The sequence below is a fragment of the Hetaerina americana genome, unplaced genomic scaffold (genome assembly GCF_022747635.1).
Source record: "Hetaerina americana unplaced genomic scaffold, ioHetAmer1.1.p SCAF_34, whole genome shotgun sequence".
Classification (NCBI taxonomy): domain Eukaryota; kingdom Metazoa; phylum Arthropoda; class Insecta; order Odonata; family Calopterygidae; genus Hetaerina; species Hetaerina americana.
In genome coordinates this window covers 2,624,037-2,639,800 of record NW_027286919.1, presented here as the reverse complement: position 1 = coordinate 2,639,800, position 15,764 = coordinate 2,624,037, and the positions used below count along the sequence as shown (strand labels likewise).

Below are 15,764 nucleotides of genomic sequence, written 5' to 3'. Positions count from 1 at the left end.
GTAAAACTACCGAGGCGTCCTCTTACACCCAATCCGAAAGGTCTTTAAAGGCACAAACTGTTATTTGAGCGCATCGGCTTCTTCCTAACTTCGGCAGTCAAGGAACGCATACCTTGCATTAGGTAAACTGTTCAAAACCCGGGGAGGGCCATAGCTACCAGTGCACGCACGCCTTAGACGTTGGGTTTCCCTCCCTCACTCTTCCAGTGACTGTGGACGACCACGAGAGGGTGCACGTGCCCAACGCCACCACCGGAGTTGGCCAGCAACCAGCCAGTTGACGCTGATTGGTCCCAATGAGCACAAGATGACGTGTACGGCCTTTGTCGCCACCCCCCTCGCATTTCCATCCGGAAGAAGTAATGCAAGCAGGAATGATAATTGCTTGGACGTTGGAGCTGGAACAAAGGTACTTGGATATGCCTACGGCAGTATTACTCTAGATACCAAAAATGACAACAATCTCAGCCCTATGTCATACATACGACGAAATACGATGGCTGTCTAGTAAGTAACCTCCGTTTGCGTGTAGCGAGTGAATTAGGGGGCGGGGGGCGAATACTTGCTGAATTGACCAACGCATTCTAGGTCAGTACGCCTCGAGCTGCAGTGTTTGGAAGGCCACGCCGCTGGTTGCTTGTTTACAGTAGCGATTCAGCAGGAACAATACAATTGGCAATCCCGCCAAGTATCAAATCCGTTTAGTGCTTAGGTTTTTACTGGCATTAAATTTCAAAGCTGCTGGCATTCATCGGGAAATGTGTGCTCTGTGCATATCATATGTGATGAGTGACAAGAGTTGTGCGTCAGTAGTGTTGTTAGTTTAAGAGTGAACCTGGGATTCAAACCCGGGATTTGTCAAGGTATAAACACCATAAGTGTTTAAAAGTTGGCTTTAACCTCGTGACTGTGGCGCGTCGCGCACGACTACGAATGCCTGTGACGTTGTATGTACGGTATTTCGTCACAACATCTTGTTCCTTTAAAAGCCCCAAAATTTCAGAGTTTAAGAGGACGCCTCGATAGCTTAAGTGCCTAAAGCACTCGACCGGATATTGAGGGATCTGGGTTCGAATCCCAGTCAAGGCGAATGATTTTTACACTCTGAAATTGTTGCATTGGAATGCACATTAGCGGATGGCTCCGTTAAAAGTTACTGTTGTGGCATCTCCCGCAGTTTCTTTGGAGTAAGTTACTTGCTTGACGGCCCTTGTAAAAAGATTTAAATTGCCTTGTAAAATACCGACAAATGATCTTTCAGTGTAGCATGGTGGAGGCTCAATTGACCGACATTCTTGGTCACTCACCGAGCACCAAACGGGAATCCAGGACCAGTCGCACCGCTAATTGCATTCGAGTGGGTCGTGTACTAACTTCCCCACGCTCGAGGCGTGTTCAACCTGAGGAATGTCTTTCCGGATGACTGCCAAAGCGAAAGTCCAAATCCCTCACGCGGGACGGGACATTCCATAAATGCCACAATTCTTTTTGGCAATATACACTCTATCTTTATGTACTTAATCGAATACTTCTGAGAGAATTGCAAAAGACTTTCTTACAGCTTATTTCTTGTGGTTAAAAATTAATTTCTTTATATAACCTTCAAGCTACCACTGGGGTGTGTGGCAGGGGGTGAATACACACCAGACTAATTTTAACCCGAACATGACCCTACCGCGGCCGGACAATGTTATTCTGATCCCTTATCGTTCGTGGAATAAATCTTATTATCTATTTGTACTACACTTGATCTCTTCAATTTTATTCACATGATCTCTCCTACAGTAGTACGATGGGAGTAATAATACGTTTTCAACATCACTGCTAATTGAAATTTTGCCCTGCATTATTAAAATATGCCAGGAATTGTAAAACTACCACACTGTTTCACCATACTACATTTTCTTTACGTTTATTAGACAGCCGAACACTGAGTTCAAATGAGAGAAATTATCCAAAAAAAGATTTCATTGCATCATCGTAGAAAAGCGGTAAAATCAGCCGTTGGAAGATCTAAGAATTCCAATACGATTTTATGATCTTGCCAATTGGCGTCAGCAACGGCCAAAATCAAACAAAGGGGTAAAATTAAACACTTCCGAAGTGGCTCAAATAATGACCCTCCAGGTGCCATTCAAATCAGTCATTATTCCCCTCGCTGGCTGCGTCTTTGGCATCGGAGACGTGTGGTCGGGAAGGGGTTTCCTTATTGCAGTCATCCGAAATGCTATTCGCATTCAAGTTGAACCCATTGTGCCAGGAAGAGAGTGGGCCCTGACCCAATCGAAAGTGGGCCCTGGTTTTTTCCCGATGGGTGCTGTGCAAACAATGCAGAATTCGGTGGATTAAGCTATCGGGAGAGCCTCGGAGTTTATTTGTCACAATTCCTAAAAAATACTTCCTTTCCTGTTCCTGTCTGTCGACGAAATTTGACGGCGTGTTAAATAATATGCATTAACTGCGTCCAATATTTGTATCCCTTGAATACCAATAGTCATTTAATAATATTTTTTTCTTTCCTGCTTATTATTTTTTTATTGAATAGACCCATCTTGTTGTCAGTTATACAGCATGATTGAATATACGTATGCTTATATTGTATCTTGTTAGATTTAAGTACTTTGTTCGGTGTGATTAACATTTTTCGAGTCCACGATCAAACTAATATTTGGTTAGAGGTGACATGATTGGGATTGTGTGCATGCATTACTGGTGACCTAACACCCCCCGCCGCACGCCCTTTCGGGGGCTTGCGGGATATATGGCTGCGTAGGTTTTCGAGGCGGTGGTTTGAAGGAGTCTGCATTATCGGGTTTCACCGCGTCGTTGTTTGATGCTGACAACAGTTTCGCCGAAGTTGCGTTCGGCGTCCTCAGGTCGCAGATGAGGGACTCGGATTTTGGCCACCCTTATATGGCATGGTCCCGTCTAGTGGCTGCTCGCTGATTGGTCCGTTCCCGGAGAACTCTCTTCCACGCGTTGTGGAGATGGTAGCCGTCATCTCTGTTAATGTTCTCCGGGTTTTTGGCGATTCAATCGCTTCTCCAATTAAACGCGGGTAATATCTACTCTCCTTTGCTATCACGTTTGCTTTTTGGAATAAGATCTCGTGACCGGGTTCACTCCATTTGTGTGCTGAGACGGCCGACAGGTGAAACTGCTTATTTGTTGTTGCCCGGAGGTGTTCCTTCATCCGAACTTTGATTGATCGGCATGTTTCCCCGATGTAGGCTTTCCCACATGAGCAGGGTACTTGGTAGACCCCTTCATATTGGTCTTTCGAAATTTTACCCTTCCGTCCAGGGAGAGCGTCCGCTATTTTCTTGGTGCAGTTAAATCTTGTCACCGCGTCATGCTTTTTCAGGACTCTGGCTATTTTCTCGGATGTTCCCGATACGTACGGGATAGCAGCGTATGCATTTGGGTCCGGTTCCGTCTGCTTGATGGACTTGTCCCAATCCCGTCTTCGCCTTTCTTCCCTGGCGGTCCTTTGGAAGGAAGGACCATATCGTTCCGATAGCCGTTTTGCTGCAGTGCTTTCAGGAGATGTTTCCTTTCCGTTGGCAAAGAATCGGCGTCAGAAATTTCATAGGCTTGGTGAACTAGTGTGTCCATCAAAGAAGTCTTCTGGAGCGGATGGTGGTGAGAGGCTGCGTTTAGATAACGGTCAGTGTGCGTTTTCTTCCTGTAGACCGCATGTCCCAGCTTCCCAGCACTCTTCCTTGTGACTAACACGTCCAGGAACGATAGTTGGTTGTCCTTTTCTACTTACATCGTAAATTTGATGTTGGGAGTTGAGGAACACAAGGAATTTCTGAAGTTCTGCTGCGCCGTGCTGCCAGATGATGAAAGTATCATCCACATATCTTAACCACATTCTTGGTTTTTTCTCGTACTGGTTAAGCGGGTAGCTTGCGGGATATTGTGTCGACGTAGATGAATATTTTCTGAATTATACGCATATATGTATGTTCTGTAACAGCGGTTATTTGAAACAAATTTACCGTTTTACATCTATTCTTATTTGAATTGCATACGTTAAGATGATGAACCATGATGAATCCTGTGGGATAATCATTGTATTACAACAAAATCATACAAATAGAATCGATGGAAGAAATATCGGTTTATCCGTAAACTTTACCACTCCCATGATCGAATTAATTAAGTAAGTTAAAATTAGCAGCAAATTTAACGGCAACTTAAACGACTTCAACTTTAAAGATTAACGTATGCTATTTACATACGTTAAGTTACGTTCATGAAGACACAATGTCAACGGAACCGTTCCCACTTACCCGCTCGGCTCGAAATTAAGTTCCGGTTCTCCAGTTCTAATGCTGGGCTCTCCATACAAGTGTTCAATGCGAGCCGGCCGGCCTGAAATGAATGAATGAGAGGCGAACCTCCATCGATTCCGCTCTTACTGAACAACACTGTTCGCCCCGGAGGGTTGTTGGTCCTCTGGGCTGTCGCTCGTGACTTACCTGCTGCGAGAGCTTCGTCATGTCGACCGGCTTGATCCTTTTGAGGGCCGAGAGCCTCTCCAGTCGCTCCCTCGCTTGCTGCTCCACGGCGATGACGAACGCATCCTGGACGTTGCTGTTGGCCGCCAAGTCCAGAGCTATCCACAGCGCCGGGGAGAGAATAAAATAGCGCTAGTTAATGCAGATTCCAGGGAAATCGTCTGACGGATAACGTTGAAGTGTCATTTTTTAACAAAATAATATCAATCTTTCGACGTTAGCATGGATACCCCACTATTCACCAAAAATGTGCGTGGTAGGGGGTTCAAGCACCAAATGGGAAGGGTTAATGATAAGGGAGAAATAGCTTAAACTCGCGTAGTGCCATAGTACAAGGGCTTTCATCCGGAGCACGGTAAAAGATCCTGTGTCCTGCTTCGGTTCAGCTGGCATAATGGCTACTCTTAATGCAAAGGAGCGAATTCGCAGTGTACTGCTCTCTCGTGAAACGAAATCGCGACTGCCGTTCGACGTAATTTTCGCAAATAGTACGCACGGTAATAATCCTCCCAGCAGACTTATAATTTGCTCTCGCTATAACCAGTTGAGTATGATAAGAAACGCCAAAAGGGCATCCACTTGTTTATGCTGCCACGAGTGTCCATTTTAAGAGGGCCTAAAACTGCGCCTAACGGATCTCCATTTTTTTATTCCTTTTAGATTTCCGTTATATATACCAGATTATGGATTTTTTGGGCGATGTCTTTTCGAGTATGATAATTGTAAACCTGATTGCGGAAATTCAGGGACAATTAAGTTGCAATGAAAATAATTTGTGATTAATAAACCAATAAAAACAACGCAATGCATTTCGATGTGTCGCTGGATTGGTGATATTATTGTTTTTAAATAATCGCCAGTAATATAGTGGTGTATTTTAATTACCGTTCATGTCTAGTGACGATATATTTTAATCTAAGGTCATTAGGCTAAAGGCCAAACATTTTACTATCTCTTCCTATGAATATACGTGAGGAGCTGTATTGCAAAAGTGAATTATGTGTTAATGGTATATGAAATTGAAGAGTAAGTGTGGATGGAGTGCGGCGATGGACGGAGCGTTGTAGGTATGGTGTGAACCTAGTCCATGTGCGACTGGTAATCTTAAAGTGTCATTGTATATAAGAGCGTTTTGTCGCATATCTGTTCTTGTGTATTCCTGTGTGTGCATTGTAAGAGTGACCGTTTACCAGACTTGACCGTTGCCATCAGGAAAATTGCCCAATTACAACGATATTTATATAATAATAATAATATACTTAATAATATGTCTAAACTGCTTTAGGAATGGTATTACATTTTATTTCTACTTTTGAAGGAAGTAGGCAATTTTTTTACAATGCAAATCATATGCTTATCCGGAAAATCGGTTGCCATTCGACCGATTCATGCATAAAATACTACCTTGATCAAAAATTTCCCGGAATTTATTCAGAAAATTAAAAATACAAGTTTATTCATCTAAATCTATATTGACCCCTTCAAAGTAATCCCCATCGACTGCAACACACTTATGCCAGCGCTTGATCCAATCCTCGAAACATTTTTTATATTCGGTTTTCGGTATGTCCATCAGTGCTTCCTGCGATTTTTCCATTACTTCCTCTCGGCTGCTAAAACGCGTTCCCCGTAATGGTTTTTTAACTCGATTGAACAGAAAGAAGTCACAGGGAGCCAAATCAGGTGAATTCGGTGGCTGTTGGATGGTATTTGTTGCATTTTTCGTCAAAAAATTACGAATAATGATAGCACTGTGCGACGGTGCGTTATCATGGTGCAAAATCCACGAGTTTTCTGCCCACATTTCTGGTCTCTTTCGGCGAATTGCTTCACGCAAACGTCTCATAACGCCCAAGTAATACTCTTTGTTTACTGTCTGGCCTTCTGGCAAAAATTCATGATGCACTACACCGTTGTAATCCATGAAAACCGTCAGCATTGCCTTCTTTTTTGACTGAAAACGACGTGGTTTTTTTGGTCTCGGCTCATTTGGTGAACGCCATTCACTTGCCTGATGTCTGGATTGCGTGTCGTACTCATAAACCCACGTCTCGTCTCCAGTAATGATCCTTTAGATGAATGTGGGATCGGATTCAGCCTCGCAAATCATGTCTTTTGCGACGTCAACACGGTCTCTTTTTTGCATGAAATTGAGGTCTTTTGGCACCAACTTTGCTGCTACACGACGGAAACCCAAATCATTAACCACAATGTCTTGGGCGGATCCATAGGCAATGTTCAAGTCCTCCGCTATTTCTCTGATGGTTAATTTGCGGTTATTGACCAACATTTCTTTTACTTTATCAATTTTTTCACCGACTTTCGATGTCGATGGTCTGCCACTGCGTTCATCATCTTCGATTGACTCACGACCACTTCTGAACCGCTCGTGCCACTGGTAAACGACCGTTTTTTTTTAGAGAATCGTTGCCGAAACACTTTTCCAACATATCCAACGTCCGTACGCCACTAAATCTGTTTTTTACGCAAAATTTAATACAAGTTCGTTGTTGCAAATTTAAATCCTTTTCTGAAATTGTAAAAAATCGCCAACACACACAGAGATAGATGTACTCTTGGCTACGTAACTTTTGCAAATGTCAAGTTATGACACTAAGATTTAAAGGGAATATCAACAACAGATGTACCAATTTTACAAAAAAAAACAGAACTCAAATCGGAACGATGGGAGTGCCACACGGTGGTTATTCCGGGAACTTTTTGATCAAGGTAGTATGTTTTGGAATACAATGAAAGCATTGGTACATGTCAATAATAAGCCAGAGATTCCTTTTATAGTCATTTCAAGGAAGTACATATTGAAATAAGTAGTGGGTCATGAGAGTCAATGCGTCTTTATTCTCTCCTCATGAATATATTTTACGTGTAGGGCGGGGTTATTTTTAATGATTTCTCAGCAAGAGGTAGAGTTTATTAATATTCATTTCTATCTCCCACTGCACATGCCAAATAAATTCTTTTCTTTAAACAAGAAATAACAAATTACAAACTATAAATATTAAAATATGGGAAATTGCTACTCTCAGGAACTACGATATAAGCATTGACTGGAATTCATACAGAAATCGTTAGATCTAAATGTAAATTACGTTTGCAAAATTTGGAAATGGAAAGATCGGAATGCAAAACAAGACGGTTGAGAGCATTCTTGGAATGTTTTCTGATTTACACCCACGCAATAACCCGCAAGCCGCCGCGAGGGCGTGTGGGAATGGTTGGTGCAACCGCAGGCAAGGCTTCCACCGTACAATGCCATCCATTACCTGCTAATCTAGAGGTCGGAGGTTCGATCCCGGTCATTATACCCCTTCCTCCTCCCGTGTTTCCATCGCTCTCCTCGTTTATCTTTCTTGTTCCAATGCAATGTAAAGGCCGCCTCGCCTGACTACGGAATCGGTGTGGAATAAATAACAAAATGAACACAGTCCGTCAGCTACGAGCACAGCGAAACTTATTACTAAAGGGCACCGCTGCGACGAAGTCGTCGATTAATAGTAAATAGAGACCAAGTGGTTGCATGCATTCGACGACCAACATATTACAGTTGCATCGATCGCTTTAGATAGGTGAGGAACCTTAAAACCGGTATAAATCTTTGTTTCAGATGAACCAGCAGAGGTTAACCTGTATAACCTGTAAACTGTAATCCCAAAAGTAGCAGGAACTATTTTTTCCCGGATGGACGGACGGGCGGCGATTTCTCTGGCGAGGTTCGAGGGAGGGAAGTCTCGGGAAAGGCTGGAGGCGGTTGGCAGCTGGCTCCCAGCCTTTGCAGAGTGCGGATCGTTCGTTTGTGAAACCTCGATAACGTGACATCGTTACGCTTCGTCATGAACCGGTTTTTGGAACAGCACTACGCTATAAAAATTTGGCGTGAAACTGGGAAAAACCGGGAAAGAGGTTCACGACATTCACAAGGCGGCTTATGGTATTGACACCATTGGTAGATCGGGTGTTTTTAAGTAGCACAAGTTGTTTTGGGATGGTAAAAAGACGTTGAAGACGCCGAATATTCAGGAAACCATTGGACCTCAAAAAGTGACGTAAATCTTACAAGAGTGAAGGATTTATTGGACAGAGAGAGCAGATTAAGTGTTAGCATAAGTTTCTGATGAACTTGGGGAATCCTTAAAAGTGATATACATCGACTTGTGATCAAAAACATCAGCAGCATGAGAAAGGTGTGTGGCGGGGAGTTTATTGACGCGAGTGCTCTCGGACGAGCAAAAGGGAACTCACACGCGGATCTGCAAAGAGCTTCTCGGCCAATTGAGTGAGGATCCTAAGTTTTTAGACAATGAACCACCAGACTTCTTCCTCTTCCCCCGCTTCAAATGCGTGCTGAAAGGATGTCACCACGGCTCGGGGTAAGCGTTAAAGCAGGCTGAGACGAGGGGTCTTAGCATTATTCAGGGTGCCGCCTTCCAGATGGCGTACGAGGCGTGGCTAAACCCTCTGGCAGTGGTGTGTGGACTCACTACGGTGCTAGTTCGAAGACTTTTGAGTGAATACATCGATTCTGGCAATAATATTTTTCATTTCATACTCAGTCCTACCACTTTTGGGGCAGACCTTGCACGGTCCTTTGCCCCTCCTCCCTTGGACATTTCGGACGATAGTATTTTCCTACAATCACAAATGTCTACCTTGTCGGCGGTATTTCGGATCTGCAATCATAGCGAATGTTAACCACTGTTGTTTGTATCACATTCGTGAATGTAAATGCATTTGCGACCAGACGAGTGAGCAGAGGACAGCGAGTGACAATGCATGCCGTGCATGTGTGACGGACACGATGAATAGTGACCTAACGAGCTTCGGAAATCGTCTTCGATATCTCGCATCTCTTCATGACCGGTTTTGAATGTTGTTCTACTCTGGTGCTCTCTTCGCGTGTCTTCAATTATTACATTTAAAGTTGGCAGCCGTCAACATTTGTCGTTATTTCTGAAAAAATCCCGCCAAATATACATATTACAGGTCCAAGAAAAACGAGTCAAAAATAGTTCCAATAATAGATTGGAATCATGGCGTGCTATTCTTAGCCACTGTAAGAACACGGCGAATGTGCAGGCCACACTGGTAATATGCATATACGTACTTGTATGAGAGCATACGAAAACGTCTTCATAAAGAATACTGACGTGATGGTGTTCAAAAGGAATTGAATTTTCCTGGAGAATGATCAAGTATTTCTGCACGCTATTTGAAATAAATTCAGACGAATAACGAAAAAAGCGTTTATCTCGAACATCGATCGTCTTTTGTTACACCTTGAAAACAAATGTTTCCACGCTAGCTACACGATCGCCAATTGTTCGATCGTTCTATGCCTGGCGCGGAAATCGATATCTACATCTACTTAATACCCCGCAGGCCGCCGTAAGGGCGTGTGGCGGGGGGTGTTAGGACACCACCCGTAATTAAGAAAAAAAATCACATACAAAAGCCACAAATGTATGCAATCCACAGACAAAAAATGGCATACACTCATTTAAAAACCCTTATACCCCACACACATGCAAACAGTCAAACTACATCTTACATACACATGCACCTGAAAGTATACCTAACAGCTTTGCATTGTGTTTAACTTTGCTCCAACTTGTAAATTCAATGTTTTTAATATTTCCAAACTGACTTCGGTTTCTTACTATTATGATTTCTGATTGTTCGGGGGAAGAATGAGTATTTGTACCTATCTGTCCTGGAATCTATCTCCGTTATTTTATCTTTGTGGTCTGATCTACCTAAGTAGTGTGGGGCCATTATAATTCCTTCAGTCTCATAGTTAAACTCCTTTGTTCTGAGCCTTTCTAAAAGTCTCGCTTGTTCTCTCCACACTTCAAGTGGTTCCCAGCCTAAATCCCCTAAAAGACCTGTCACACTTGTGTTCTTATCATAACAATTTTTAACGAATCTAGGGGATTTTCTCTGGACTTCATCTAATTATTTTTGCCAATTTTTCTCCCAAGAATCCCAAATACTTGCGGCATATTCCAAATGAAGTCTTACAAAGTCCTAATGAGGATAATTATTAATTCACCAGCCAATAGTATTTCGTCCACGTGTGTTACTGTTGCACGGGAGAACGTCGATACGATGCCCTCAGTCAAGTTGACCGCTCAGAAAAGTAAGATATCCCTTGGTGTTTAAGTGGAAAGTGTGGAATTCCTATTATCTGGTCACTTCGGGTCGGATAAGTAGATGAAAATAGTTATTCCGAAATTCAGAATTTAGACGTTCAGTCTTTTCAGACAATTTAGAAATTCAGGTATTCAGAAAACGTATGATTGAAAATGATTACCCCGGGGAATTTATTCAGTCCCAATGCTAGTCTGGCGTCATTCTGCCCGGCATACTGTCCATCCAGGAAGCGCTTTCCTTTCCGTTCGGACGGCCACCCCTGGGCCGTCATTGGCTAGGACGAGCGGAGGCGGGACTCCCTCCAGGGACCTCTTGCTTCAATGTCAATCGCGTTGCTCACGACACTAACTCGACCTGAAATTTCCTTTCTCATAATTTTGAATAGATAAAGGAAAACCTTAAATTAACGCTTGTGTTTCTTAGAAGCTTAAAGATAGCGTGATCATCAGATTGACGAATCATTTTCTCCTAATCCTGGAGAAAGTTTTGGCGACCCTTCTATGCTAGGTTACTCCTCGAAGCCGCCAATGCCTACGAACCTCTCTAACTTTCCTAGTTTCTATGAACGTCATTTTTATCGCAGTGTAATAGACGGTATCACCCTGTTTGATTTATTGTAGTCTAAGAATTTATTTGTATCAACCGTATATCCCTTATTTTTTTTAAATGGCGGTAATTCGGCGTGAGTCTGCAATAAAAAGAAATACAATTATCATGATGAAACACTGGCATGAATCTTCAAAACAAATTTATTTTTTTTGTTGAAATTCTATTTATAATTTTTGAAGTCAATTTACAATGATCTGCCTATTATCATCTGAGAATATTTTGCTCGCATTAAAAGTTTAGTCAGAGTATTAGGAGACACAAAGAGTAGGGCAGTACGCCTCGAGCTGCAGTGGTTGTAAGGTCGCACCACTCGTCGTATGTTTACGGTAGCGAGTCAAAATGGACAATACAATTGGAAATCCCCCCAAATGTAAAATCTGTTTACTGAAAATATTTTGACCTTATATATTTAAGGTTTATAAACTTCACATCTGCCGACATTTATCGGAAAATTTGTGCTGTACACCGACCAAATGTGATGATTGACAAGAGTTGTGCGTCAGTTGTGTTGTTAGTTCAAGAGTGAATGGACAAATGTCCGTGATGTCAAAGAACTGGTAATCCTTCAGCTCATCTGTCAACACAAGGCTACGCTGACCACTGGGGTTAGAACCCCTCCTCGCCCGAATGCGTGAACATTCGGTACTTTGGCCATATTTTTAAACTGAGAATGCACCACTGCCTCACTCCGCCTTCACTCATTACTATTCCGTCTCCGTACACACTTCACAAAATTGCCTTTGAATATAAATTGGCTTGTGTTCGTTTTTCTCCATTAAAAACATAATGACAAATCGTACTTAACAACTTGTGTTGTGATTTTCTATAGCAGCGCACATTTTAATAGTTCCCAATGTGAGCAAAGTAGAACCACAGTTTGCACACTATACCACAGCAGGCTGCGTGGACTGAGTGAAGGGACTTTTAGACACCAAGATGATGGTGGATCTAGCCCCCCTAACCACTTCCACGCTTGGCCGAAACGTAAGTTACTTCCTGGACTGCCTCCGTAGTCATTCTCCTACTTCGGGAGGGCAGGAGTGCCAACCCTGTATGGCACTTGGACAGTTTAACAAATTAATAGCTTTTTTTCGGCAGTAGGGATTTCGAACTTGTGGGCATAGGGTGCCCATCTGGGTTCTTTAATTTCCTCAAGAGTTACAGAGTAATGATGATGCTCTACAGGGCTAGAGTCATTGATTCCATATCATCCTATTTCACCAATCTGCTTAAAACGCGTTCCGCCTCACCTAGAGCAAACCTTGGGCCCAGTGAGGCCTCAATCGGCAGCAGGCTGTCGCCCGACGGGGCAACATTTTGTTAAGAGCGGCACGGAATTGTTTATTTGATATTTGGATGAGAGGCATTTTGTCCAATCGGCAAGAGATAATTTAAAAGTGTGCCATCTCCAACGGTTATTTTATGAATTACGTCATTGGAGCGGTGAGCTAGTGGTCTAAGCGCTTCGCTCAGTGAGGGCTAATCTGTGAGAAGTATCCCGAGACCGGATTCATTTCCGAGACTGCGCTTTTGGAGGAGGGCAGGCACTTCGATCCCTTTACCCTTTCTTTCCCCCCCCTCCCCTCCCCCGAATGCGTGACCTCACGCGCTGTGGTCGAATCGAGCAATCGAGGAGGAGCTGGGCCAGGAAAGATTAGATATCTTTTGAAATTCCGTTTCGGAAATGGCACGGGGCTCAATTTTCGTGATCTATGCAGCATAATGTCGAATGTTTCTTTCCTTTTGTTCGATCTCCGGCTTAATTCGTTACGGTGGAATGACATTGTTATTCATCAGCATAGTGTATTCAATGCATTCTCCGTTAGAAGGCGACTTCGCGGAGCTACCAATGTGCTCACAACTTTGAGATCTCGATTGTTCCCGTTGAATTCTTAAAATTAGTATACAAGGCTGAGTAATGTAATGTTCACTTACGGATATTTTTTTTTTAATTTCCGAATGTTCCTGGGGAGGGAAAGAGAGGGAAGGGAGAGAAACTTCATCCGGTGACCTTTATCGAGTAATTATTGATAAGAAAAACCATGTAAACGTGCCAACAGTGTGCATAAACATCATATGTAGTCGGATAATATACCAAAACGTTTTTCTAAAAGGTATATTGAAGCAACAATGCATGCTACAAAAAATGGTTATTTTGCCAGGCGTGCAGTCGAGGCCACGTGCGGGGACACTGATGCACTTCGAAAAGGTGTTACATGTCTTCCAAGAAGTGCTTTTTTGTGCCCTTTAACTTTAATTTGAACTGCTGGAAATTAAATGTTCCCCTTTCGTGATTTTATATCTATGAATATTTCATGAGCATGAAGCTTATTTTCATTTGTAATTTAAAATGTGACATGAACCCCAAGAGCTGTTGCCGAGCACTGGCTTCGAAGGCCTAAGCTCAGCAATGCTACCATTGCTCATTGAAACCTGAAATATTAAGAAAGTGCTGCTTCTGGTGAAACATAAGAAATTGTTCTTTTGCTACGGTCTTTACGAAAAAAAGGAAACGTACCATCGCATTTAGGGAAACTAATCATCATGGGCCACGTGCCGTGCTTCGAGTGATGAGTGTTGTCAGGACGACGCAAGTGATTCCCTTCCGAGAAATAGTGATCTGCCATTTCGAAAAAGACGAGTGGAGAGGACCTCTCGTCCCCTTTCCATTGCCTGTTGAGTCTCTCAAGATGGCGCCATGCTATTCGTGTGCCTCCTGCTTTCGTAATTTGCGAGGAACGCCCTGCGGTTGATCGTCTTAGGGAAGATTTACCCTTATATTTTTCGCTACCCCGCCATTATCCCTATAAATAAACCCAAATGAATTAGAACGCTTGTTTTATTTCTTTGTTTACTTGACCATCATAAAACCGTCCCCTTTAGAGCTATTGAAAGATAATCTTAGCACGTTCGTTTCATATAGGTCCGGAAAGAGGTTAAAGGGAAGTTTTTCATTCGGTTTGTTCGTTTTTGCCGGATCTCGCATCCTTGCGCTCTCTCTCTTATTATTAGTTGGACCTTCAAAGTTCGTATGAAAAGTATCGGTGACAATTTTATCTTGACTAGTTGACGTAAAGTGCTGATTTCAGGCCGTCGGTTAAGTGTAAACATCTGCGCTAAACTCGTCCCGAAGGCCTTTGGACGGACGACCAAAAGAGTAGAGTCGAGTGTCTGCCGGCAAAAACCTTCTGAAACGTCATCGCGACGATTCCCCGACCCCCTTACAGTCCCAACTTGGCACCAGCAGACTATTTCCTATTCCCAAAAGTAAAATCCTCCCTCGAAGGATATTACCGTGGGACTCGGAGTGCCGTCAAAGAAGCTTGAATGTTTATCCTTCCGCCCACCAGGGAGCCTCCGAGTCGTGGAAAAGCCACAAAGGCAAAAGTGTGACCACGCTCAAGAAGGGATGTACTTAAAAGAATTTTGAGGCATTGTAGCCATACCCGAAATAAATCTGTTTCTCGGAAACTTTTCACGATACTATTTATGCAACCCATGTTTGTAGAAATGGTGCTGCCACGAAATGTGACGGCGAGTCGCCAAAGGAAAGGGCGCCCGAGAGGACGGGGCCTGTCGTTCCGCCTTTGCGTAATCCGACCACGGCCAAGAGTGGTGACGCAAATGAGGCGAAAGAGTCCATTGTAGACCCAATGCGCTTGCGAAGGCCAATGGACCTCTGAACTTTCCACCACATTACATTGACATTGACCATCGTGCATAGGTATGCATATAGTCCGGATGGGCAGTGTTAGGAAGAGGTGTAAGGCAGGGTTGCCCATTATCACCGTTGCTGTTCAACCTGGGTGCAGAGGAAATGATTAAAGAGGCATGGGAATAACTGGAGGTACGAATGAAAGTGGGCGGGGAATTCGTAAAATCAGTTAAGTCCGCTGATGACCAAGCGAACTTTAGTTTGTCAGTCAAACAAGGGGTTGCAAGCATTGCTGAGTGAATTGGAAATTCAGGGCGACAGGTATGGGATGAAAATCGATATAAATAAAACAAAGGTTATGCGATTTTATAGAAAGAAAAAGGCTAAGCTAAACATTAAAATAGTAGGGCAGAAACTAGAGCAGGTAGAACAGTTTACGTATCTCGGTAGTGTTTTGGACCAACACAGTCAAAGTAGTAGGGACGTAAGGAGAAGAATCGCGCTAGGCAAAGACGCTTTCACAAGGAGGAGGGAGTTGATGACAGGGACGTTGAGTAAGGATGTTAAGAAAAGACTCCTAAAAATTTGATATGGAGCGTAGCTATGTACGGTGCGGAAACGTGGTCATTGAAGCAGGGGGATAGACGTAGACTGGAGGCTTTTGAAATGTGGGTGTGGAGAAGAATGGAGAAGGTGAAATGGACAGAGAAGAAAACAAATTAGGAAGTACTTGGTATGGTGGGCGAAGAGTGAGCTTTGTTGGGAGAAATCCTATGGAGGCAGGAAAAGTGGATGAAGGGGGTCTT

At 43.2% G+C, this 15,764-nt stretch overlaps 1 protein-coding gene across 1 annotated transcript in view; it reads right to left on the bottom strand.

Moving 5' to 3' along the window:
* sdt (MAGUK p55 family member stardust) overlaps positions 1 to 15,764 on the bottom strand; it is a 401,178-nt gene that overhangs the window by 161,553 nt on the left and 223,861 nt on the right. Inside the window, exon 4 of the mRNA XM_071589207.1 lies at positions 4,488 to 4,624. Coding sequence (XP_071445308.1) covers positions 4,488 to 4,624 — 137 coding nt within the window. The remainder of the gene's footprint in view (positions 1 to 4,487; positions 4,625 to 15,764) is intronic.